The sequence below is a fragment of the Ranitomeya variabilis genome, chromosome 3 (assembly GCF_051348905.1).
Source record: "Ranitomeya variabilis isolate aRanVar5 chromosome 3, aRanVar5.hap1, whole genome shotgun sequence".
In the NCBI taxonomy this organism is placed as follows: domain Eukaryota; kingdom Metazoa; phylum Chordata; class Amphibia; order Anura; family Dendrobatidae; genus Ranitomeya; species Ranitomeya variabilis.
Window position 1 is genome coordinate 213,482,775 of NC_135234.1, and position 26,761 is coordinate 213,509,535.

General features: G+C 44.2%; 1 protein-coding gene across 2 annotated transcripts in view; it reads right to left on the reverse strand.

The window, feature by feature from the left end:
• SLC41A1 (solute carrier family 41 member 1) overlaps positions 1 to 26,431 on the reverse strand; it is a 43,466-nt gene extending 17,035 nt beyond the window's left edge. The window contains exons 1-3 of one of the 2 annotated variants that reach the window (XM_077295141.1): positions 26,271 to 26,431; positions 22,926 to 23,636; positions 6,959 to 7,066 (exon numbers count right to left, since the gene is read on the reverse strand). In XM_077295141.1, coding sequence (XP_077151256.1) covers positions 6,959 to 7,066; positions 22,926 to 23,297 — 480 coding nt within the window. In that variant the 5' untranslated portion in view covers positions 23,298 to 23,636; positions 26,271 to 26,431. Of the gene's footprint in view, positions 1 to 6,958; positions 7,067 to 22,925; positions 23,637 to 26,270 lie in introns of those variants that run through there. The other variant, XM_077295142.1, reaches the window with a different exon arrangement.
• Positions 26,432 to 26,761: the final 330 nt, after the last annotated feature.

Genomic DNA, 26,761 nt, shown 5'->3' on the forward strand with positions numbered 1-26,761 from the left:
CCTGCATAACCGCTACAACAAAGATTGCTTTCAGCTTCAAAATGAGACAATCACCACTGTAGTCATAGCACAGCCTGAGATATAATGGCTTAAAGGGGTTGTCCAACATGTTTATATTTTTCTCTAAGAAATATAGGCATGTGAGTGTAACACTTGTATTAAATGTTCTGTCTAATGTTATACATGCCGGTCATGCGTCTCATATACAGCTAACATGGCCTGCAGCCGACCTGAACTGCCCAGTGTGCGCAACACCACCGAAGTTCTAAGGTTGCGTATGCGTGATCACATATTTCTCGCCTGCACGCTCAGTGATGCACAATAGATTGGATTATACATGTGAGATCTCCACTCTGTCTCAGTTTGGGTTGCCGGGAGGAAAAAAAATAAAAAATTGCTTGTTGATGATCAATGAACACAATCCTGCACCCACTTCTGTACTTGGGACTCCAGCTTTTTTTCCTACCCATTAAGAATCCTGTGTAGAATAGGAGAGTGTAGGAATTGTGCTCCTTGCATGAAGATGAGCAATGAGCTGCAGGATGGAGCTATATATAGAGGGGCGTGATAGCAGTGCTATACTGCACAAGGAGGCTATACATAGAGGGGCATGAGTGGAGTGATATACTGCAATAGGCTGTATATAGTGTGGCTGAGAGAAGCCATGTAATGCAGAAGGCTAGATATACAAGGGCTGGGCAGCAATATACTGCAGGGGTAGGCTGTATATACAGCGGCAGAGACCTGCAATGTATATAGATGACCTGAGGGCACCGATGTAATGCCGGATGGTTCAGTATATAGAGGGACAGTCCCATAAATAGCAGGGCTGAAAGAAGTATACTGCAGGAAGAGTCCGATTTCTAGAAGGTGGACAGTGGTAACTGAGCAAGGAAAACAAAAGGCTGTACTGGAAGCACAATCTCGCACATGAGCAGAAAGTTGCAGATGCAAGAAGAAACCCCTGGCGGCACTGGCGCAGGCAACAGGTTTGTTTTTTCACGTGCATCTAGAAAAGCAAAACTAGGCTACGTTCCCACAATGACGTCAGTTATTAATATTGCAGATTTTCTGCACCTATTGAGCAAACTGGGTTACCTGTGCTTTTTTCCCCCATTGCATTTTAGTGTTTTTTTTTGTTTTTTTTTTACACAAGCGTTAAGTTTTGACGCTGCAGTTTGTCTTTTTGACATGTTTTAAATAAAGCCACTTAGTTTTTGACAAAACTTTATTGATACAGACTTGTGTGGATTACGTTCATTTTTCATTTTTTAGGGCGTTTCTGCAGCGGAAGCTTGTGTTCTTTAGCTTCAGATTCACCACATCTTATTCAAGTCTATGGGAAAAATCTGCACCCAAGGCCTCCTTCACACACTGATATTTCCGGTACTATCCATATGCGATGCCCGCCAGGGTCGTGGGGTACTTGGGCCGGGTCAGACGGTTCTTCGGGGGTTTTCACGGCAGCTGTGACCCGTTCCGTGGTCCTGGGCGTTCAATAAAATTGAATCGAAGGGGAATAAAGTTTATAGGGGATTAGTTTGTGACGCTGTCCATGGTGTGCGGCAATAAGAAAATGGCCGACGCTGCGGTTCAGGTCCACTGGGGCTGTTGGTGTCGCAGCTGAGATATTACAGCTCTCCACGAGTAGAGCTAGGCCCCAGGGCAGTTAAAGGCAATGATGGACTATTGTAGTGCAGGGCAGGTGGCGCAGTAATAATTCTTAGTACACAGCAGGGTGCAGTTCTCTCACTTTACTCACTGTCGATGGTTACAGTCTCCAACCGGGTGCTGTGTCCTCCGAGTCTGTGGTCCAGCCAGCTCTCAGGTAATTTGGGTGCACTTTTCCCGAGACTCCCGTTTCTTGTGTACCTTCCCAGGCTGTCGCCCTCCTGCCCTGCACCTCACACACAGTGTCCTAAGCCAGCAGCCTTGGGTCCTGTCAGGTGATGCTCTCCTGGTCCCCTTGACCCTATGTGGCTGCCTTTTCAGTGAATGTGTGTGAATTTGGCTGTAGCACATGCAGATACTACAGCCTCCAGTTTGCTAGCTGAGACTTGCAGTTCCTCTACTAGTCGGTCTCTCTCTTCCGATCAACTCCTGCCCACCAACTGACTCCTCCTCCCGTTTCCATGGCAACTATCACTCTACTTCCTCCACCCACACCCTCTACCTAGTTTCCCCTCCAGCCTGAGATGGGGCCCTCCCTAAATAGGGTCCGCCCAGATCCCCTGGCCTGGAGTGGTGTTGGATGCTAGTATGAGTCTCGGGTAGTGCTCCTCCTTACCCGAGAGCAGAGTACCACACCTCTGGCTGAGGTGCAGTACCTCTGTGGCGACTGGAACCTCAGGGGCGCCACATGCATACATGTGACATCAGTGTGCCGCGCCAGTGCAACACAAACCCAAACCGGCACCTGGGAAAAGCAGTACAGTTAGCTCTGTTCCCACGCGCCAGGTGCCGAATGCAGCCCTCACCACGGTCGCCTGGTCTTCCTATGATCAACGAGACCAGACGCTGCCGATGAGACTTTCGGCCATCTGTATCGCGTGTATTAAATGTAAAAAAAAAAAAAAAAACAACAACGTGGTGTCCCCCTTAACCCTTCATGACCCAGCCTATTTTGACCAGTGTCCATTTATGAGGTTATAACTCAGAATCGCTAGGATCCGTTGAAGCGTTCCTGAGACTGCTTTTTTTGTGACATATTGGGCTTCATGTTAGTGGTAAATTTAGGTCGATAATTTTTGCGTTTGTGAAAAAAATTGGAAGGTTGGCGAAAATTTCGCAATTTTTAAATTTTGAATTTTTATTCTGTTAAACCAGAGAGCTATGACACAAAATAGTTAATAAATAACATTTCCCACATAGCTACTTTACATCAGCACAATTTTGGAAACAATTTTTTTTTTTTGTTAGGAAGTTATAAGGGTTAAAAGTTGACAAGCGATTTCTCATTTTTACAACTTCACATTTGAAGCCAGTTTGAGGGGTCTATATGGCTGAAAATACCCAAAAGTAACACCATTCTAAAAACTGCACCCCTTAAGGTGTTCAAAACCACATTCAAGAAGTTTATTAACCCTTCAGGTGCTTCACGAGAACTAAAGCAATGTAGAAGGAAAAAATGAACATTTAAATTTTTGGTCACAAAAATGATCTTTTAGCAATAATTTTGTTATTTTCTCAAAGGAGAAAGTGGACCCCAAGAGTTGTTGTCCAATTTGTTCTGAGTACGCTGAAACCTCATATGTGGGGGTAAACCACTGTTTGGGCACACGGCAGGGTTTGGAAGGGAAGGAGCGCCATTTGACGTTTTGAATAGAAAATTAGCTCCAATCATCAGCAGACACCATGTTGCATTTGGACAGCCCCTGTGTGCCTAAACATTGGAGCTCCCCCACAAGTGACCCCATTTTGGAAACTAGACCCCCCAAGGAACTTATCTAGATGCATAGTGAGCACTTTAAACCCCCAGGTGCTTCACAAATTGATTTGTAAAAATGAAAAAGTACTTTTTTTTCCCAGAAAAATTTTCGTTTAGCCTCAATTTTTTCATTTTCACATGGGCAACAGGATAAAATGGGTCCTAAAATTTGTTTGCCACTTTCTTCTGAGTGCACCGATACCACATATGTGGGGGTAAACCACTGTTTAGGCGCACAGCAAAGCTCAGAAGGGAAGGAGCGCCATTTGACTTTTTGAATGGAAAAGTAGCTCCACTCGTTAGCAGGCACCATGTCGCATTTGTGTGCCCAAACATTGGAGCTCCCCCACAAGTGACCCCATTTTGGAAACTAGACCCCCCCAAGGAACTTATCTAGATGCATAGTGAGCACTTTGAACCCCCAAGTGCTTCACAGAAGTTTAACGCAGAGCCATGAAAATAAAAAATCATTTTTTTTCCTCAAAAATTATTTTTAGCCCGCAATTTTTTATTTTCATTTTCACAAGGGTAACAGGAGAAATTGGTTCACAAAAGTTGTTCAGTTTGTCCTGAGTATGCCGATACCCCATATGTGGGGGGGGAACCACTGTTTGGTCATCGGTGCTCGGAAAAGGAGTAGTGACGTTTTGGAATGCAGACTTTGATGGAATAGTCTGCAGGTGTCATGTCGCGTCTGGAGAGCCCCTGATGTGCCTAAACAGTGGAAACTTCCCAATTCTAACTCCAACCCTAACCCCAACACACCCCTAACCCTAATTTTAGCCCCAACTCTAACCCTAATGGGAAAACTGGGGCAGGGAGGAGGACGACGAGGACGAGGAGGAGAGCAGCGGGGCAGGGGGGACATCCACAGGGCAGGGGGAAGATCAGTGGGGAGGATCAGGGGGAAGATCAGGGGGATCACTGGGGCGGGGGCTGTCAGGTGAATTTTCAGTTAACCCTTTCACCCGACCTGCAGGAACACGATCCCGCCGTGACGAATACACTGCGTCACACGTCGGACTGGCACCGACTTTCATGACGCAGCATATGCGTCATAGGTCAGGAAGGGGTGAATATCCTAATCAGCTGAGGGAAAGCAGACAGCTGGGGGGCTGGTGTTAATATTCTGAGAAGGGGCCAATAGTCATAAAGGATTCCGTATTGTAGACCGTGCTGCTGGCAGAAAACTCATAGGTCAACATGTTTTGCACATGGACACAGTCCGTGGAAACACACTGACATGTGCACAGACCCACAGGCTTGAATGGGTTTACGTGTGCAAGTGTCTGTACACACGGAAACTGTCACCACACGTAACACACACGGACGTGTGAAAGAGGCCTAAAAAAACACAGCATACTCAAAAGAAACTGACAAGTTGTGAAATAAAACATAAAAAATCTCATACCTATATATATATATATATATATATATATATATATATATATTTTTTTATAGTTCAATCCACTTTGCTGGAACTGTAAACTTTTTGTGCATGTAAATACTTGGCGTCAAAAACTCATCGTGGGAAACGTACCATAAAAGTTTAGCAGTCTTTAAAAAAAATGAACATGTGAAAATAAGAAATGTTGTACTGTACCTTATAAGAGAAACCTGCTTCTTCCTCCTCCTGGACCGATCTTTCATTTTTGAAACTCACAATTTAGAGGTAAAATTTGTATTCTGTGAAGAGGAGTGTGTAACACTACTGAAAGAGAAGATGGCTGCTACTGGGGAGCTTTTATAAAAATCCTCCCAAATAAAAAAGTGCAAAAACGACAGTGTATAAAACATATATATTTATTGAAAGTAATACAGAATATAAAACAAAATATAATATAACTGATAAATAGGAACACAATATAATGGTATAAATAAAACACTCAAATATTATATTAAGGAAATAAAATATCATATTGGAGTGTAGGTTATATCCTAGCACTATTCCAGAAAAATATTCGATAAATGTAAATATATCAACCCTGCACTACAAAGTGCCTAATGCAACAAAAACCTGTGCAAGAAATTGCAAAAAAATTTATATTGTGCAATAGTGCAACCAAAATCAAAACAATATAAAGACATCATATGCAATAATAAAGTGCAACCACAATACTATATATATAAAAATATAAATCATTTGCACTACTGCACTTTTGGTGCATTGTTATACCACATAAATTTGTATTATATTTTTTATATATATATTTATTTTATTGTGGTTGTTGCACTTTATTATTGCATATGATATCTTTATATTGTTTTGATTTTAGTTGCACTATTGCACAATATTAATTCTTGCACAGTTTTTTGTTGCATTAGGCACTTTTTGTAGTGCAGGGTTGATATACTTAAATATTTATCGAATATTTTTCTGAAATAGTGCTAGGATATATCATATTGGAGTGTAGGTTATTATTTTATTTCCATAATATAATATTTGAGTGTTTTATTTATACCATTATATTGTGTTCCTATTTATCAGTTATATTATATTTTGTTTTATATATTATTTTATATTCTGTATTACTTTCAATAAATATATATGTTTTATACAGTCGTTTTTGCACTTTTTTATTTGGGAGGATTTTTGTATCTATTGGTGCATGACATAGTATTTGCATACAAGTGGTTACTAATCTGATTAATGAGGAGATTTTATGTAGAAGGGAGGGGGAGGAGCTCTGCCTTTAGCTCCACCCCTTCATCTCCTTCAGTCTACATAGAATTTTATGAGCAGCAACTGCCACTATCCTATTGCAGGAACGTAATAATTGGTCTTCACTGAATACAGATTTTACTGGATAGTGAGAATTTTGAAAATGAATAAGTTGCCGTGGAAAAAGAAGCAGATTTCTCTGATCAAGAAACTTTGTAATATCAAGGTCAATGCCAATGCACCAGTCCAACAACATAAGGGTAAATCTGGAAAGACAAAAAGTGTCTAAGCACTATCAGGCAGGTAATTGTTAATTGCAGCTTACTGCCTGTTGTGCACAGCACCGTTCTTCCCCGAAACATAGCGGTGACAGCTCCTGCCAGTGACATGCGTCTCTGCGGATGTCACATCCACAGAGCCGAGGCTTCTTTTCCACCTTACTCTGTCAACAGGGTGTGACTTCAGACATCATTCTGACTGACAGCTGGAATCCCGCTGCCCAACTGGAGGAGCTGTCAATCAAAATTGGTGTCACTCCAAGTCCATCCAGCAGGGCGGAAAATAAGCCGTTCTCTGTCAGCTAAATTCCCGGCAAGAACGGTCACCGCTCTGTTCCAGGGAAGAACTGTGCATTGCACAAAAGGCAGGTGGGTAGCAACTACCTGCCTTTGAGGGTTTAGGCACATTTTTTGTTTTTCATGAAGTCCTGGATATACCCTCGAAATATCAGAAGTATAAATACTTCAAGCTCCAGCATTATATAGCCTAACATCTGATGAAACATACGTTTAAGTTTTCAGGTACTATGCCAGATGAAACGGCCTGGGCTATTTTTACATAATGCTTTCAGGAAGCTACAGAATACTCACCGCAGTTGAGAGGCGCGATGCCAAAGTCATCTCCAGATTCCCTTTAAGGCCTAGAAGAGCTGGCACCAAGATGAACACTTCTGTAACATTTGTAAAGACTTCCCAGTGCTGAAAGTACAGGCAAAAGTAGAAGAAGAAGTTGGGGTCTCTTAAATGAATGGAAGACAGTTGAAGTTAACGTTTCATCTTACGATCATGCAGCAGCGTTCATTCTGGAGGTCTCACTTCTTTGAGGCAATAGAAAAATACAGAATTAATTGAACATACATTCTGTTACCGAAAAGCACTCTTAGAAAACATGTCATTAAGCCATAAAACGTTTGAGATAGAACTTCTAAAAATACCTATAATGACATAAAATCATGGTTATCGCGTTTGTTGGAGATCTTTTATTAGACTGCAATTTATCATTTTTAGCACTACTGATTGTTCTTCGATCATCCTGAACAATTTCTTGTATGGCAACAACAAATCTGCAGGTCTCCATATATCTGTAGGTGTCTTCACCATTGTAATTGGTGGAAACACATGTTAATCCTCTGAGGATCCCACCAAAATGCCATTATATGCATTGAGATAAAAGGCATGAGGCTTCTTGCCAACTAAAACTTGTATTGTTCCTTCTTACTGTAAATTAAAGGGAACCTGTCACCAGGAATGAAGCTGTTAACCTGCAGATATGGGGTTAATCTGCAGGTTGTGATGCTGCCCGGGACCTGCACGCAGCCGAATATAGTGGGGAGAATAAAGATCATTTTCTCCCTGCTGCATTTGGTTACATGCAGGTGCCAGACAGCACCATAACCTGCAGATTAACGGTGTTATTTCCCTTTAAGTTATAACCCGATTTATAAAAACAAGAAAAATTTTAGGGGAGTGTTAACATTTGTTATCTTGCTCGACAATAAGTCTTCAAAATGGAGCGCCATGTCGAAATGTCACATCATCCAAGAACACTGCGCACACTAGAAGTGTATATGCACCGCCTCGGCAGCTTTCATCTTTTCCTACCTCACAACCAGGAATTTCCCTGTGGTTTTTTTTTTTTTCGTTTTATTGTTTTTGAAGGTTTGCATCAGTTCATGTAAAGAACATTCCTACAACTGTTAACTTTTGGCTCTTTTTAGGCTAAGTTCACACTAGGCGTTTTTATTTTCAGCTGCTTTTCACAGTACCAGCAAAGCCTATCAGATTTCAGAAGTCTCACACACACACACACACACACACACACCTTATCAGTATTTTGTGCTTTCCATGTTATTATTTGGACAGAGCATGTTACTTTCAGCGTTTCACCTATTGACTTGAACAGGTGGTGAAAAAATGTTTTGGGGAATTATATTTTGCTGCATTTTTGTGCCAAAACCTGAACTTTTGAAACAAAAAAATGTGTTTTTTTCTGCAGCTTCTTTCTTGCCAAGAGATCAGGTTGTGTGCAGAAGTATTCACCCCTGAAGTCGGTACTTTGTAGAGCCTCCTTTTGCGGCAAGTCACTTTGAATACATCTCCATGAGCTTTCCAACTCGAGTGTTGCTTTAGCAGCATGCTTTGGGTCATAGTCTTCTTGTAAGCTGAACCTCTGCCCCTCTCAAATCACTCGGCCTTGTACCATTTTGTCCTGTCCCTGCTGCTGAACCATCCTCACAGCATGATGCTACCACCACTATGTTTCACTGTGGGTATTTCTCCAACAGTTCACATTAGGTTTAAAGCAAGTTAAGAGGTAAAATATTCCCCTCACCATTACACTGGTAAAAAGATAAGCAAAAAAGGTATGTGCATGTAAAAGGTTTTTTTTTTTTTTTAAACATACATAAACACTATATTGCTTTTGCAAGATTTCTTAAAGGGAATCTGTCAGCAGGATTTTGCTATAATCGAGGACAACATGGGGTAGGGGTAAAACACAGAATGCAACGACATGTCACTAATCAAGCTGTGTGTCGTTTACTTATATTGAAGGTTTTATCACTAGGACATTATCACTGCCAGGTCCGATATGCAGACAACTGCTAGTCCAACACGGATACACACACACACACACACACACCCATTTGTGGCAGGTTTTACTTTGGTGTGTGTTTGTTTTTTGAGGGGGGTATGCATTTTTTTCATATGCCTTTCTATAGGACTTCGATACACGATTTTCCATGTTAGGGTATGGGCACACGTTAAGTACTTCTGTATCTCTTGGCAGGAAAACACATAGTAAAATAGGTGCGTTTTTGTTGGCAATTTTTCCTCACTCATTAGTATGGGTGAAATCAGATGCAAAACACTGAGGGTATGTGCACACGTTGCAGATTTGTGTGCAGATTTTTCAGCGCAGATTCTGAAAAATCCGCAGGTCAAGACACCCTGCGTTTTACCGCATTTTTTGTGCGGATTTCACCTGTGTTTTTACACCTGTGGAGTCCAATTATAGAGCAGGTGTAAAACGCTGCGGAATCCACACAAAGAATTGACATGCTGCGAAAAATAAACCGCAGCTTTTCCACAGCATGTGCACGGCGGATTTGATTTTCCATACGTTCACAAGGTACTGTACAACGCATGGAAAACTGAAGCAGCAGATATGACGCAACCAAATCCGCAACGTGTGCACATACCCTGAAAGAATCCACATGATGCACCAAATCTGCAAGTCAAAAATAAGCAACGTGTGCATGAGATTTCAAGAATCTCATTCATGCTGCTGGCATCAGGAAACCCTTCTGACTGATTTATCTGCACAAACAAAAAACAAACAAACAAAAAAAAAAAATATGACACCTTTGCAACATGTGCACAGGCCCTTACAGTAAAGCCTTGGCCATGATACAGTTGTTAACCAAAGGCAGATATAGACAGAAGACGCCGGTGGAGGGGCAGGAGCCAAGGACATTACCCACAGTCTCGCTCTTATGCGCCAAACGTCAAATGCCAAGAACCACCAAGCGGATTTCTTCACTAAAAAAGGTATTTAATCTGAAAAAGTGCCATTATGGCCGCGCCTTTACTTTAACATGCAGAATCCTGCAGACAGATGCCTTTTAAAAAGTGCACATGAAATGTATGAAGATAGCCTAAAAACAAATTCATGGAACCCAGCAAGGCAACACACAAATGTACTTGCACTTGTCATGGAATAGGTCAGATGGGGGCATCATGTGGATATCCAGTCCTAACCGCCCAGCGAAGGTGGTAACATTACACTAGTGTTAAACATGGCCAAGATCAGCTACTATAAAAAGAGCATGTTAATATTATGTCTGCATGAGGAACAATCATGCACGTGCAGAGGAGCAATTTGTGTATAGATAAACACTAAACTCACAAAGCAGGCAGGAACGAGGAGAAGCAGCTAAAATATGAATTCGAGGGAGCCAGCCAGAGCCGTAGCTAGGGTTTTGGTTGAGGTCGGTGAAACTTCTGAGAGCGTCAAAAGTAACCCAGATAACAGCTATGGTGGCGCACCCAAATAGTGGATGTAGGAGAACCTAAAAAGCAGAGCCACAAAAAAGGAGGACTACAAATTCTCCAATAATTTAAAAAAAAAAAAAAAAAACCCCACACACACAAATAGTCAGCAATGTTTACCTGTCCACGTCTCCAAACAAATGCACTATCAGGATGCAGTGGACCCATGTAGTTAAGAGGGCGGCAACACGTGCAAAATACCAATAAGATAATCACTCACGACCTACCAATCCATGGAGGGGGTGGTTGCTTGGTATATTATTGCACAATAAAGGCTTGTATGGGGAGCTGTTCACATATAGGTGATGCACAGCATCCAGGTTAACAGCCCATTAGTGACGCCCATACTATTCGATCAGGCGGACTGCCCAGTGCTATCCAAATGCATCCCATGTGAACAGATACCACAGTTTACAAGACCAAATGGGCCCTGCTGTGCCCTGAAAAATAAAGTGCAGAAAATACACAAAATATGTGAGGCATTAATCAATATTTTGGCCAAGATATGCAAGCTCGAAACCCGCGTCAAGGGTCCTCATGCTTGCGAGTCCTAACTTTTTAGTGTTAGGACTTGCAAGCATGAGGACCCTTGATGTGTGTTGCAAGCTTGCATATCTTGGCCAAAATATTGACTAATACCTCACATACAAGCCTCTACTGTGCAATAATATACCAAGCAACGAACCCCTCCATGGATTGGTAGGCCGTGAGTGGTTGCCTCATCGGTAGTTTTGCACCTGTGCTGCCGCCATCTTAACTACATGGGTCCAATGCGTCCTTCCTAACTTATGAGCAACTTTTGTATCTTCAATGCCTTCTAAGGTCACCATCCACTCTGAAAAAAACTGCTCAACTATCACAGAATGCCAGCCCCATGACACGTCAAGTAACTATAAAACACGAGGAGCAGAGAGAGACCTACAACACTCAGCATGATCTAACAGGTCTTTTACCTAGCCCAGAGCTTGATTCAGATCTACACTGCTCAGTACTGCTGTATAATGTATTCCATGCTGGCAATATACTCAGTGTGCTAAAAAATAAAAGTGGATGACAAGGAGGCATGGATTATTGGAAATGACATAGCTTGTCCATTGTACATTTAGAGATAGAGCCAGCAAAAGGGGAAAACTGGTGAAAATGCAAGCTACGAGTCACATAATGGTTCTTATACAGGGTTATTCGTCATGTGCTCACACAGAACAGCTTATTCCGAAAGGTATGAAATTACAGTTCCACTTTTAATCTCGGACAACTTCACACTGACTGACAACTTATTTACCGGTACATTGCTCAAGTGCAACTTTTATACGTAGATGGGGGATACATAACCATGGGACCATAAAATCTAAGTCTCATCCAAGAAGCTGCCTTAAAAAAAAAAAAAAAAAAAAAAAAAAAGACAGTCCAAAGATGCAATTACTGTCCTCCGTGTACAGGCAGCACATACTTGTAAAAAGGACATGGAGCCAACTGTCCCCGTCATGTAGCGAAGCAGCAAGAGTCTTATTTCACCCAAGGGTGGAGGGGAGCGCAAGGAAGGAACAGATCTCCATCATCTCATCCCTGGATTTACATGCAAAGCTGTTGCCAATAAAGCTCAGCCAGGATTAACAAGATGCACAGTGGGGCATTCATAACAGTTATTTCTATATTATGCAACAACATTAATATTTTGCATGGTAAATTTTCTAGTTGATAAATCAAATTTAATGTTTAACGCTTTTCAGATTGAAGTTCAGCAAAAAGTAGAGAATAGTGCGGGCAATGAGCAGTGAATGGAGTTAATCATTCAGCAGTCCATCATTGAGGCCTTTACATTGCCTGTATTTGGAACCTATTTTCTAAAACATCCATGTACATAAGTCCACTAGAATCTATAAACAAGCACCTAATGTTATTGCAGGAGTCGCATCTGTAACTGCAGACACCGTTAATATGATGCACCTGCATACCATGGGAGTATCAGCAAAGAATGCCACTAACTGAGGACCAATGCTAAAGACTAGGGGTCTGAAACACGCAGGCCACATGCAGCCCCTCAGGTTATTTCATGTGGCCCACAAGCTCCAGTGATGATGTTAGAGCAGGATCCATTTTATCTTGCTTGCCTCCATTTTATATAAGTGTTATTAAAGGTCAGGAAAACAAGACATTGTTCACTATTCTTCATTGTGCTGTTATTGCTGATTGCTAAGAACTAATTGTAGCAGAAGCATGGAGGATGAAATGTCCTTGGTAAGATAACGAATAATGTTCTGTGTAAAAATTTGTTTTCGAAACCATAGGGAGACTAGGGAGTAAAACACTCCGACGCTTAGCCCATATATGGAGAATCCGCCTCCGACATAAGAATGCATAAGAAGTGTGTGTAAGCTTAATAAAACTAGAAATACTTCAGATACAGCCCTGGTGTATTGTGTCTTATCTCTCCGGTGCCGTGAATTAATCTCTACAGTGGGCTCAGAGTAGGTCGAGACCTGCGACAACAATTCTGGCTGCCCGAACAGGGACCTGAGTGCTTCATCTGAGACCCAGCCGACTCCAGTAATGGACCAGGGGACTTCCCGGGACTAGTGGCATCACACAGCGCTGGGGTAAGAATACTGATTATATTCTGCCTAGGTCATTCCACTTGTGGATGGGTTTTTCCCTGCTTCTAGTCGACCGGGACCAGGTAAGATCACGGCCTAGCCCGGCTCAGGTACCCTTGAACCCAGATGTTAACCCTCATTGTGTGGTTACTGTTGACTCAACTGTTAGACTAAAATGATTGACCCCATGATCTTTGTATGGTGTGCTTGTGGAGTGTTTGTTGTTTGTCTGTTCATATACCGGTATATATGTATATGTAGTGTAGAGCCAATCACCAATTTATCCCTATGCAATAATATATAAGAAAGGAAATTAATAGCAATCTGATCACTGGTCATTATCTGAGCATGTTCGCTCATCATCAAGGCATTATGTGAGCATGGTCATGTGCTTACCGAGCATCTTCAGTGTTCTCGAAAAATATGTTTGAGGCAATATTATTTGAGCACGCATGTCACTCGATTAGCATCAGAGAATGTTTGCTCATCACAACTGGTCATATATGCTAGTATACAAGAGACCATACATGCAAATATAACCTATCCACTGATATAGTGGAGTCTAAATAGTTGTAACAAAAGACTAACACAATATGTGAAAAAACGTAAAAAGTGGTAATAAGAGGATAAAGTCCATGGAAGCTCCAAAACAAGGCAAGTGTAAACCAAAGAATACTAAAGTCAAGGTGACGAGAAAAAGCCAATACCAGTGTCAGCCACTAGTCAGAGCCCAGCAGCTGATGTTGGCAGCATCTGACGACACTGCGAGGCGCTGTCCCGGCTGTGGAAGACGGGAGAGAAGGTTTTTGTTAAATGGGTAATGTGAAGACTGGCAGAAAGGGGATGATGGCTGCTGTATAGGGACCAGGATGGAGGATGATGATACAGGATATGGAGCACAGGATAAATGTGATCCAAATGTTATGTAAAATGTTGCCAATAAAGGAAAAGCCTCATTCAGGTCAGTCATCTGTCAATGGAAATATAGGGGGCCTCCACATTACTGGTAATACAAAGGGCTCTGGAAAAGCAAAATGGCTCCTCACTCCCAAAAGAAATCCAGTGCTCCCAAATCCCCCTCAACCTTCTGAGCCCCAGTGTGACTAAACCACATATAGCATCCACATGGTTGGCATTTCTCTAGCCAAGAGAGCCCGCCTAGCTTACGGGGTCCATGTCTCCAGAAGTATGAAATGGTTACCACAATGGCAGACTTGCAATTTTAACTCAGCAACATCCATTGCTGCTAGTTTCTAGAAAACACAGGTGGAGTCAAAATAGTCACTACAAATGTAGATAAATTCCCAGAGAGGTGTAATTAACAAAATGGAGGATCACTTGAGGGGGATTATGTTCTTCTAAACACTTAAGAGCTCTGTATTTGGAGTCTGCAAACTATTCTACAATAACGTGTTCACCGAGAGTCAAGCAGAGCGCCTTCTCTCCCGAGTCTCACAGTACGGCCAAGCATTACTGTACAGCCACATTTCAGCAGAAATTGTCTGACAAATTTTGTTGCCAGCTTTGCTCGTTTCCGCACGTGAAAATTTAAAATCTGGGGTTAAAGCAAAATTTGTGGTAAAAATGTAATTCTCTCTTCAAAGCTCTGGGAAGCACATTGGTGTTAACATGCTCACTGCATCCCTAGATAAATTCATTGAGAGGTGTAGTTTCTAAAATGGGGTCACTTATGGGCAAAGGGGGTGGTTCTGCTATTCTTTACCACAGGGTGTGTGCCAGTGTGGCATTGCACCTCAAATCATTCCAACAAAATGTGCACCATAGCATGGCCTTTCTGCTGCTTTGGCACGTCAAGGGCTGTGACATGACGTCCGCAATCTATTCCAACCAAAATTGCACCAGAATCTAAAGGGCCACTGTCACCCCCCCCAGCCGTTATAAACTAAAAGAGCCACCTTGTGCAGCAGTAATGCTGCAGTCTAACAAGGTGGCTCTTTTAGTTTTTGATCCATTTATTACCTCAAAAAAGCGTTTTAAAAATTGGCCAACACATACCAGATATTGTACCAGGAGGCGGTCCGAAGCGTCCTGTATGAAGCTCCCAACTGCCGTCACTCTTCTCTTCAGGGGCGATGGTACCCGCCCCCTGAGCGCTGTTATCTTCTGAAATCCGGCGCCTGCCATTATGCACAGTGCGGGGCTGGGGTTCCTGGGAAGGCTGGGGAGCGTCGGAGCTGGGGAGCGTCTAAACAGCGCAGTGCGCATGCCCAGGAACCCCAGCCCCGCAGTGTGCATAATGAATAACAGTGCGGGGCGGGGGATTCAGCAACAGTGTGGCCGCACTGACAATGAACACTGCGCAGGCCCCAGGCAGGCACGCACAGCGCAGGCGCCGGATTTCAGAAGATAACAGCGCTCAGGGGGCGGGTACCATCGCCCCTGAAGAGAAGAGTGACGGCAGTTGGGAGCTTCATACAGGACGATTCGGACCGCCTCCTGGTACAATATCTGGTATGTGTGGCCAATTTTTAAAACGCTTTTTTGAGGTAATAAATGAATCAAAAACTAAAAGAGCCACCGTGTTAGACTGCAGCATTACTGCTGCACAAGGTGGCTCTTTTAGTTTATAACGGCTGGGGTGGGGGGGGGGGGGGTGACAGTGGCCCTTTAAATGGTGCTTCTTCCCTTGTGAGCCCTGCCAAAAACTAGTTTTCCACCATATAGGGCATCTGTGTACTCAGGAGAAATTGCACAACAAATTGTACAGTCGGTTTCCTGTTACCCTTGTGAAAATGAACAATTTGGGGTTAAACCAATATTTTTGAGGCAATAAGTCCAAACAGTAGTTTTCCACCACATATGGGGCATCTACGTACTCAGGAGAAAATGGACCATATAACTTGTTGTTCAGTTTCTCTTGTTATCCTTTTTAAAAAGCAAAATATGGGGCCAAATCAATATTTTGGTGGGAAAAAGTTAAAGTTTCATTTTTTTCCTTTCACATTGCTTACATTCTGGTGAAGCCCCTTAAAAGTTAATAAACTTCTTGAATGTGGTTTTGAACACCTTGAGGGGTGCAGTTTTTAAAATAGTGTCACTTTGGGGCTACAATTGCATGCAAAAATCAGATCGCGCACATATAAGTCTGTGGGTGCGGGTGAAACATCGCACCGCACTTGGATATCACCAGAGTGCAGTGCGGTGATGGCAATGGAGTAGATGGAGAAATTACTCAGTTTTCTCCGCAGATGTGCTGGCAATTCTCTCATGCTAGGGCGGATCGGAGCACTGACACTGGGCTCACGCTCGCAGGAGCAGAGTGTCATGAGAACCTCGCATTGGAAGTGATACAATGGTGCGTCTCTGGCCTAATATAAAAAGCAGATTAATGTCACACAAAAAAAAAAAAAAATCTCAATTACTGGGATACATTGAAGCAATCCAGGAGTGGAGCTCAAAGTTACATGGGTCAGAATTCAGAAAATTGGCCTGGTCATGAATGTGAAGACAGGCTGGGGTCGAGTGGGCTAAACTAGGTACAGTGGGGGAATATAAGTATTTGATACACTGCAGATTTTGCAAGTTTTCTGCAGTGTATCAAATACTTATATTCCCCCACTGTATTTGTGCTTCATTGTTGAGAAAAACTACAATTTTTTCTATTAGTTCCAAGCCTTTGCTTAGGTTCTCAAACAAAAGTCCAAGAAGAAACATCTGCTCCTGCTTTTAATAGGATTATTCACAAGCCAGGATTTTTAAGCTTCTAAATTAGTGACAACAAACCTGAATATCTTTTAATTATTCAAACCTGGCACAACTTTAACATTTAAATTAAACAGATTGTGTATGTTTATAAAGAGCACAATACTATTGTTTGTCTGCTCCCCTACTTCTGACAACCCCCCAGAGGTTTGTTTTTTTTGGTGGGGAGAGGGGGATTGAATCTGTCTGTAAACAAAAAAAATTTCAAAACGACTTGCAATGCATATGTTCAGTCTTTTTTAAGCTTATTTTAACAAATTCGAGAGCCATGAAGCAGCTAAAACAAATTACGGTACTTTTCCGCTCTTTGGCTTTCAAGCAGAAGCTGCCTAATCAATGGTTTATATATGAAAAAAAAAAAAAAAAAAAACTCCAAAATACAATAAGTAAAAACTGTTGGTGGTCCAACTTCAGTTCTAATGAAGTATGGGAGATCCAAGTGTTCAACCTAATGTGCCTGACAAGAAAATAATCCCACATATTCTGTTCCTTTCAAAGAAGGTTGGGTTTCACAACAGGCTATATACCGCAGTCATATAGCAGTAAGTGTTGGGCATATTAGTCTGCTGGGCTTTCCTATAAAATAAAAAACGGTAATTAGTCTTACCGGTAATAGTATTTCCAGGAATCCATCCTGACAGCACCATGGGAGGTTGTCTTCTTATCCACAGTGGGACAGGAAACCACGAGCATAAAAGGACCCTCCCCTTACCAATCATCAGTGATTTTCAAAGTACCACATCTGGATGGATGCCAAAAAAGAATATTTTATTTAAACACAAACAAGATACAAATGTTTACGTCACATCAGATCTTAGTAAATTAGCATGGGAAGGGAAACTAGCAGTGCTGTCAGGATGGATTCCTGGAAATACTATTACCGGTAAGACTAATTACCGTTTTCCAGGTCATCCACCTGACAGCACCATGGAGAAGTACCAAAGCAGACTACTTTCTAGGGTGGGAATACTGCCTGGAGTACCCTCCTGCCAAAACTTAATTGTGTTGACATCACGTCTAGTTTGTAATGTTTGGAAAAAGTACTAAGGTTAGACCAGGAAGCGGCGTTACAAATTTGATCTGCTGAAGCCCCCCCTTTTTCTGCCCATGAGGCTGCCATTGACCTAGACGAATGTGCTCTGATATAACCCGGTGGATCCCTCCCCCGGGCTTTATAGGCCGAGATTATTGCGGATCTAATCCATCTCGCAATTGTGGATTTAGATGCCTTCTTACCCTTATTCGGGCCTCTAAATTGAACAAAAAGGTTATTATCTACCCTCCAGGGTGCTGTAATTTCTAGGTATTTAAGAACCGATTCTTTAACGTCCAGACTATGATAAAGAGACTCTTTTTGATTTCTGGGAGACTGAAAGAAAGAAGGGAGTATGACTTCCTGATTAATATTTGAATCGGAGACCACCTTCGGAAGGAAAGCTGGGTCCAGTCTCAGAACCAGCCTGTCATGAAAAATCTGTAAGTACGGATCTTGAATAGAGAGGGCCTGAAGCTCTCCCAGTCTCTTAGCGGAAGTAATGGCTACAAGGAAGGCCGTTTTTAGGGACAATTTACCTATGTCTGGGTTATCGTCCAAATTAAACTGAATTTTACATAATTCGTTAAGAACCAGATTTAAATCCCATGGTGGGATAGTCTTCCTTAATAGAGGTTTTAGTCTTGCAACTGCTCTGGAAAATCGACTTATCCATGGGTGAGCTGATAAAGTACAGTCGTAGAAAACACTAAGGGCCGCGATTTGTACCCGTAAGGTACTGGGTCTGAGACCTGCATTAAACCCTGCCTGGAGAAAATCAAGGATTTTGGGAACATTAGGCCGGTCAGTATCGACTGCAGTTTCTCCACAGTGGCTGCAGAATTTTTTCCAGATTTTTAAGTAGATAGAAGAGGTTACTGGCTTCCTGCTTGCTTTTAACGTAGAGATCACCTCGTCCGATAAACCCTTTGCTCTTAGGACTTGCCGCTCAGGATCCAGGCTGATAGACGGAGGGATTCCGGATTCTGGTGTAGAACGGGACCTTGAAAGAGGAGATCCCTTCTTTGTGGAAGAATAACTGGTTTCCCCTTTGACATCTTGTTCAGTAAGGTAAACCAACTCCTCTTCGGCCAGTACGGTACTACAAGAAGGACTTTGGCTCCATCTTCTGCGATCTTCCTGAGAGTTCTTGGGATTAGGGCAAGCGGTGGGAACGCGTACAACAGGCCTCTGTCCCATGATTGGGAGAAGGCATCGACTCCAGCTGGGTTTTCCTGAGGGTTTAGTGAATAGAAGATGCTGGTCTTTGCGTTCTGTCTGGTTGCAAAGAGGTCTATCTCCGGATACCCCCAATGACGACACAGGTCTCTGAAAACCACGTTGTTTAGCTCCCATTCCGTAGATAGCACCGTCCTCCTGCTCAGGAAGTCTGCTACTTGGTTGCTGGAACCTTCCAGGTGAACTGCGGAGATCGAGAGTACCGTCACTTCTGCCCACCTGAAGATTCGTTCCGCCAACTGCTGTAGAGCTCTGTGTCTCGGGCCACCCTGATGTCGAAGGAACGCCACTGCTGTCGTGTTGTCCGAGAGCACCTTCACGTGCCTGTTCTTCACCAAGGCTTGCGCTGAAGATAGGACCTTCCAGACTGCGAGCAGCTCTCTGAAGTTTGAGGACCGCATGCTGTTTTCTCGGGTCCACAGACCTTGGTAATACCTTCCCTGGATGTGGCCTCCCCAGCCTTGCTGACTTGCGTCCGTGGTAATTATTACTTCGGGAGTATGACTCCAGGGTACTCCCTGCTTGAGGTTTTTGGGATCTGTCCACCAACGCAACGAGGTTTTCACCTGGTTTGGCAACTGTATCACCTTGTCCAAGGACCCCTGTCTTCTGTCCCAGGATGAGAGAATCGCCTGTTGAAGCTGTCGGGAGTGAAACTGACACCAATTTACGCAAGGTATGCATGCCGTCATCATTCCTAGGATTTTCATAGCATCCCTGATGGAAACTCTGTTTTTCGCGAAGAGATGAATCTTGCTTATTATGCCTCGGAGTTTTTCCTCCGGCAAAAAGGACATCCTGACATCTGAGTCTAACATGACCCCGAGGAATTTTTATCCTCCGTTTGGGTACTAGATCGGATTTTTTCCAGTTTATGATCCACCCCAAATTCTGCAGTGTGGAGATTACGAACTGACAGTCGGTCCTGAGTTGATTTACCGTGTCTGCTACCACTAGGAAGTCGTCCAGATACGGGATGACTAAGATATCTCGATTTCTTAGGTAGGCTACTACCTCTATCATAATCTTTGTAAAAACTCTTGGCGCTGAAGCTAGACCGAACGGCAGACAACGAAACTGGTAATGAAGGACTTTTCCTCCTTTTTCTACTGCAAACCTCAGATATTTTTGGTGGTTTAGGCAGATAGGAACGTGGTAATACGCACTCTTTAAGTCTAGAGTGCACATAACCACTTCCCTGTCCAGGAGGGGAATCGTAGATTTTATCGATTCCATTTTGAATCGTTTGTATACTACCCAAGAATTTAGGTGTTTGAGATTTATGATAGTTCTTGACTCTCCCGAAGGTTTTATTATAGAGAATAGGCTTGAGTAAAATCCCTGTCCTATCTCTTGGGGAGGTACCGGGACAATCGCAGCTGTTTTTAGCAGATCCTGAATATCTACCCACATGGGCGATGTTGTGGTGAGATGGGGGCTGGAGATCAGGAATTTTTGTGGGGGAGGAGAAGAGAACTCGATTCTGTAGCCCTGAGCAACTAGTTGTAACACCCATGGGCTTGTAGTGATCTTTTGCCAGCCTCCTGAAAATCTGGTTAAACGCCCCCCCACTCTGGTGGCGTCATTTTCTATGGTAGCTCGGTGTTGAACCTGAAAAGGTGGATTCCTTATTCTTGGTTCTGGATTCTCCGCCCTTTGGGTAACTCCACCTGCCTTGTTTCCCTTTCCCCCTATAATCACTTTTTTGATTATAACGTGGTCTCCGAAAGGGCTGAAATTTTTTACGTTTGTCCTCTGGGAACCCCTTTTTATCATCTGACGCTTTCTCTAAGATGTCATCTAGTACCGGACCGAATACTCTTCCCCCTGAAAATGGTATGGCGCAGAGCTTATTTTTGGAATGAACGTCCCCGGACCAGTTCTTGAGCCAGATGGCTCTTCTGGCCGCGTTTGATAGGGATTGATTCCTAGCCGTAAACCTTACTGTTTCCGCCGACGCATCTGCTAAGAAATCTGTACCCATTTTAAGGAGGGGAAGGGATTTTAATATTGTTTCTCTAGGGGTTTTAGAGGAAAGCTGGTCCGCTAGGTCGTCCACCCATAGGTGCATAGACCGTGCTACTGAAGTTGCTGCTATGTTCGCACGCATTACAGCTGCTGAGCTCTCCCAGGCTCGTTTTAGGAGACTGTCTGCCTTCCTATCCATAGCCTCCTTTAAATTAGATGAGTCCTCAAAGGGTATTGCAGTTCTTTTGGAGACTCTGGCTAAGGGAACGTCTATTTTAGGGACATCCTCCCAGTCTTTGACCTCCGCTGGATCAAAAGGGAGGCGTAGCTTAAAGTCTTTAGGAATGATTAGGCGTTTTTCCGCCTCCTCCCATTCCTCCAGAATCATTCCACGAATATGAGCGTTGACGGGGAAGACTTTTGAGGTCTGGGCTCGTAATCCGCCAAACATTTCATCTTGGATTGAACAAGAGGCTGGCGGCTCTTCAATTTGCATGGTGTGCCTTACTGCGCCCAGGAGCTCGTCGGTGTCCGCAGAGGAAAATAAGTATTTTTTCCCCCTGCCGGGAGGGTCTTTAAACTCCTCGTTCTCCAGCTCTGAATCGGACAAGGCCCCTTCAGATGAAGAGTCCGAATCCCTCATTCTCTTCTTATCTGGCTGTGAGGGTTGAGGGGTCATTAAGCCCGAGACTGATGCCTGTACCTCCTCCCTGATCATAGTCCGCATGTTAGACATGAGAGAGGCCTGCTCTTCGCCCAGTATGCGGTTAGTGCAGGGCTCACACAGGGGTTTCTGCCATGTGTCCTTTAGTTTAGCGGAGCATAACGGGCACTTCTTACATCTCCCTTTCTTAGCTGCGGCGGTGGAGGCTACCTATAATAATAGAAGTGGCCCTGTTTTAGAAGGAGGTAGAAACACCCGGGAGGTAGGCATTTAACAGTTGCCCTCTGCAAGGGGACTTACGTGAGCCTGGCTATCACCCTCTATCCTGGCGGAATCCTCCATCTCGGATATTGCAGGATAGAGGTCTAACTACGGCTTTTACCTTATATGCTTGTCCTCCTGGCGTTGGAGCGTTCGCGCTCGCCGGCATGCCCCGGAAGTGCTGCATCTTCCCCATAGAGAGATGGGGACGCCGCCCCCGCCCCCTGTCGACCGCGACCCGGAAGTGCTATGCCGGGCTCAGCGTGCGGCGTTCCAGGGAGACAGAGCTGCGGTGAGCGTCCAGGCTGTCTGCTCTGTTCCAAAGGCAGACCCGGAAACGCTCGGCGGCGTGCTCGGTCGAGAGCCTCTCCAGGAGGAAACGACCGGCAATCCCAGGAGCAGCGCTGCACCGGGTGAGCTGAGGGACCCTGTGTCGGGTTTCGGCTTACGGGGACTTGTAGTGGGAAGGGTAATAAGGGCCGAGACCCCCCGATCCACACTCCCCCAAACGGAGCTGCCGGAATCCTCGTAGTTCCTATCCAAAGTGGGACAGGAAAAACACTGATGATTGGTAAGGGGAGGGTCCTTTTATGCTCGTGGTTTCCTGTCCCACTGTGGATAAGAAGACAACCTCCCATGGTGCTGTCAGGTGGATGACCTGGAAAAAAAGGTTTAGTGATACATGCTATACCTATGAAGGCCAAAATGAAACTTTTGGTATCCACTGGGTCAATGGGAACCTACGACTCAATTAGGCGTGTACACTAGAAGCTTTTTACACTATAATGATTGTTAGGTGCGGCCTAATTCAGACAAGGTGAACATATGCCGAACAAATACCATGTGACTGATTACCTGTACTCATACAAACCTATAAGAACATTCCAGCACACATACCTAAACTTAATTAGAACAGAGGAGTCGTAATGAAGCTTGAAGTAAGACTGCAATATCCCTTGACAATGTGACAGATAACACAATGCTTGTCAGCTTGGAGTCAAGTTCTGCCATCTATGGAAAAATTACCTGCACTATGTCGAGAACCATCCCTGCAGCCACAGTTCCAAATCCGGCCAATAAGAAAGGAAACAGAACTTGGAGGCCAATCGTAAAAGAAGTTTCCTTCAGCGGCACCACAGCCTCACAAGAAGACTCGATATTGGGATCTTCACTTTCTGTGCTCTGGCTACCATTTTCTAGTAAGGCATCTTCTTCTTGCACCCCTTTGGTATTTGCACGGGAACCTATCACCACCACCTCGGTTTCATCTTGCTCCAGAAAACTTGGGTTCACCATGAGGGGATTGTTATCTACATCCACATGTTGGTGGTCCTCCATGACAGGATGGACAATGTTAGTGGAAGCACCATCATCTCGATGTTCAGGAACAGGGGGCATTGTGATAGCCTCTAAGCCTGTATATAGTCCAAACAATGCTTATATGGCGAGTGTGACACTCGCCCACACTTCGGGGAGAGCCGTCCAAAGCAGTCTTTGCCCTCTATGGCCTTTAGTGCTAAAGAGACACAGTCGCTCCCCATTAATCACTTAGATATGATCAGGCGAGAGGCAAAAATATAGAATAACTGCCCCAACATGAAGTCCCAGGCAAAAAAAAAAAAAAAAAAAAGGACTGGTTTATTCAAGGTGAGCAGGGACGGGCAACTGGTTAGTCAAGGACAAGAATGCTGATGTCTCCCAGAACTCATCTCATAGTTATTCCATGGCATCTTCAAGCTAAGGAAGCAAAGAGAAGAGTCATCAATAGAGCACCTTCATAGAATAAGGTTTTCTGGCATTTTAAGTACAAAAGAATTTACAGTTAAGAAAATCAATTTTGTCTCCCTCCCCCCATTATATGTAACAAACTTTTATAGTGCTTTTCCCCTCAACCATTTCAGCACTTTAACTATTGAGAAGACGAAGGGAAGAAACGACAAATGCCGACCCCCAAAAGTGTAAGCAGTAAAATATAAAATGCAGATATTAAAGCAACATCCAGCTGCCTGAAGCCATTCTTCATAAAACCACTGTTTATGTAGGGGTTCATGTAGGTTTTTTGTAGATATGGTTTGGTCACAGGGGGGAGGGTGACAACCATATCTACAATTGGACAACATCTGCAAGGAGTTTGTATGTTCTCCACGTGCTTGCGTGGGGTTCCCCTGGGTTCTCTGGTTTCCTCCCACACTCCAAAGACAGTGATAGGGAATCTAGATTGTGAGCCCCAATGGGGACAGTGATGATAATGTCTGTAAAGCGCTGCGGAATATGTTGGTGCTATATAGATTTATTTTTATTATTAATTATAGTACATCTCAAATGACCCTCTGTTCCAGCTCCACCATTCTAGCTCATCACACGCTATGGTCATGTGCCAGCTGCCCCCGATCACTGGCCTCAGCGGTAATGTGCCGTGGCACCAGGATCAGCAGGGGAGTAGTAGAAGTTCATGACATCAGAGTTATCACTGTGCTGGTGGACTGTGGACATGAGTTTTTCAGGAGATTATGAAGTTGGCCTCTTGTTACTTGTGACATACAGAGACGTGTCCTTATTGATCTGCCTGTTTACTTTTCTCTGGTAAACATTGAAGTCAGTACATTTTTGCTGAAAGTTTCTCCCTATGAGAAGAGTGAGCATAGTGTGATCTGATTCTCTTGGATGAGGAGAATTAAAAAAAAAAAAAAAAAAAAACTCCCCGTCTTCTCCATTCTGTCAGTCCATGGAAATCAGACTGCACTCAGATGTCATCACAGTGCAGTCTGATGTTTTCCACCCATGTGATCTGAATTTTGGATCAATCTTGGGTGTACTGTTTTTTTTTTCTCCTGGACCAGCTCTATCGGAAAAAAAAAAAAACTAATCATACATGTGACCGACCCCATAGAACAACACTGGTCTCAGTGCGAGCTGATGTTTTGTCGACTGCACTGATAAGAGTCTGCACAAGCCCTTAGGCCATGTGCACACTGCGGATTCCATTGCGGAATTTTCCGCAGCGGTTTTGATAAGTCCGCAGGGCAAAACTGCTGCGGTTTTTACTGCGGATTTATCGCGGTTTTTATTGCGGTTTCCGCTGCGGGTTTTCACTTGCAGTTTCCTATTGGAGCAGGTGAAAAACCGCTGCGGATTCCGCACAAAGAATTGACATGCTGCGGAAAATAAACCGCTGCGTTTCCATGCGTTTTTTTCCACAGCATGTGCACTGCGGATTTCATTTCCCATAGCTTTACATGGTACTATAAATGCATGGGAAACCGCTGTGTATCCGCAGCTGGGGAAACGCTGCGGATCCGCAGCGTGTGCACATACCCTTAAAGTATAACGGTCATTTAAGGTGGACTTGCAGTAGAACATACGGTATACTTGTCTCTAGAATAGTGAAATACAGAAACACAGGAGGCAGGCGGAGGAACAGGAGACACTACTCCAGTCCTGCCCGATGCACAGAAATATCATTAGCCAAGAACTTTATAGGCCGATTTAACAAGAACCAGATGTCGGATTCCTTCATCGCAGGTATTGGCGTAATCAGTATAACAGCGCCATTACGGCCACATAAAATACTTTATATTGCTAAATGCTGCACTGAGCCGTCAGCCCCATTCATCACATCACCGATACAGAGGGGCAGGTTTCTGCCAGTGTCAGGATAAACACAGAAGTGGAGCTGCGGGCACCACATTTGGGGGCGGTCGGAGGTCTGTCTGTAATTGTCAATTTGATGATTAAAGGGTAATTTCTGGTATAAAAAAAGACAAACAAAAAAACCAAAACCATCGATATGACCGGTGGGGTTCTGACCATTGAGACCCACAGAGATCGGTAGAGCGGGCACTTTTATCCCCCGATAGAATGGAGGCGTTGCCACGTGCGACCACAGCTCACCTCGTTCCCTACGCCAAGCGCTGCGCTCTTCTTCCAACAGCCCCAGAGATTGGATTTAGCGGAGCTCAGATACCTTGTACCAGGCATACAGATTTCCCATTCTGCGGACCAGTGCGGGGCCCGAGGGTCATCGTTTCCAGACAAGCCCTTTGGGCACTGTAGTAAGCGCTAATGACTGCCCCTGGGCAATAACAGTAAGGCAGACGTTACTTACACATGCATGGAGCCGATACACTACAAGGAGCCCACCGGAGTGAGATTTGGGGGCTCGGCCCGGCACCTGTGCTCTCAGTAATGCAGCAGGCACCAGTCTGTACAATGCCAGGCTGCAATACTTCTAGGAAAGGGTGGCGATGCCAGTGCGGGCAGTGTGCCCATTGTACCGAGGTCTGCCCCCCCAGAACACCGCTCATTACAGGGGAGAGACCCCAGAAAGACAGGCCCGGAGCCCACACCGGGAAGCTGGACACGAGCGCTCACCTGACAGCAGCAGTCCCTCCGCACCATCTCTCACCTCCCTCCCCGCAATCCGCAGCTCCAGCACTGCAACACTTCACTTTATCAGCAGCACTTTAACTTCCCCGTGACGTCACGGCCGTGCTCCAGCCATTACCAATGGGATAAGGATTCGGCTTGAACACTCGTCGGGGATTGGCTAGAGCCGGGGTGACTGGGTGGAAACTCCCGGTCGCGAGATTGACAACAGCCCTAGCCAATGAAAACTCACTAGAGGAGACGCGTGTCGGGGTTGAGTGAAGAGCCCCGCCCCCTTTCATCAAGCGTTGACGTTGTGGAACTTTATCACAAGCCGGCGGTGTGTGACTGCGGCTGTGTCACTCAGAGCTCACACGTTCGGCAATGTTCACACTGAGCCTTTCTTAGTAACGTGGATTCCGCACAAATTTACGTGTCCCAATCACTTGCAATGAGCCTCCAGTTGAGTTCACTGACGAAAAAGCTGCTGTATTTTG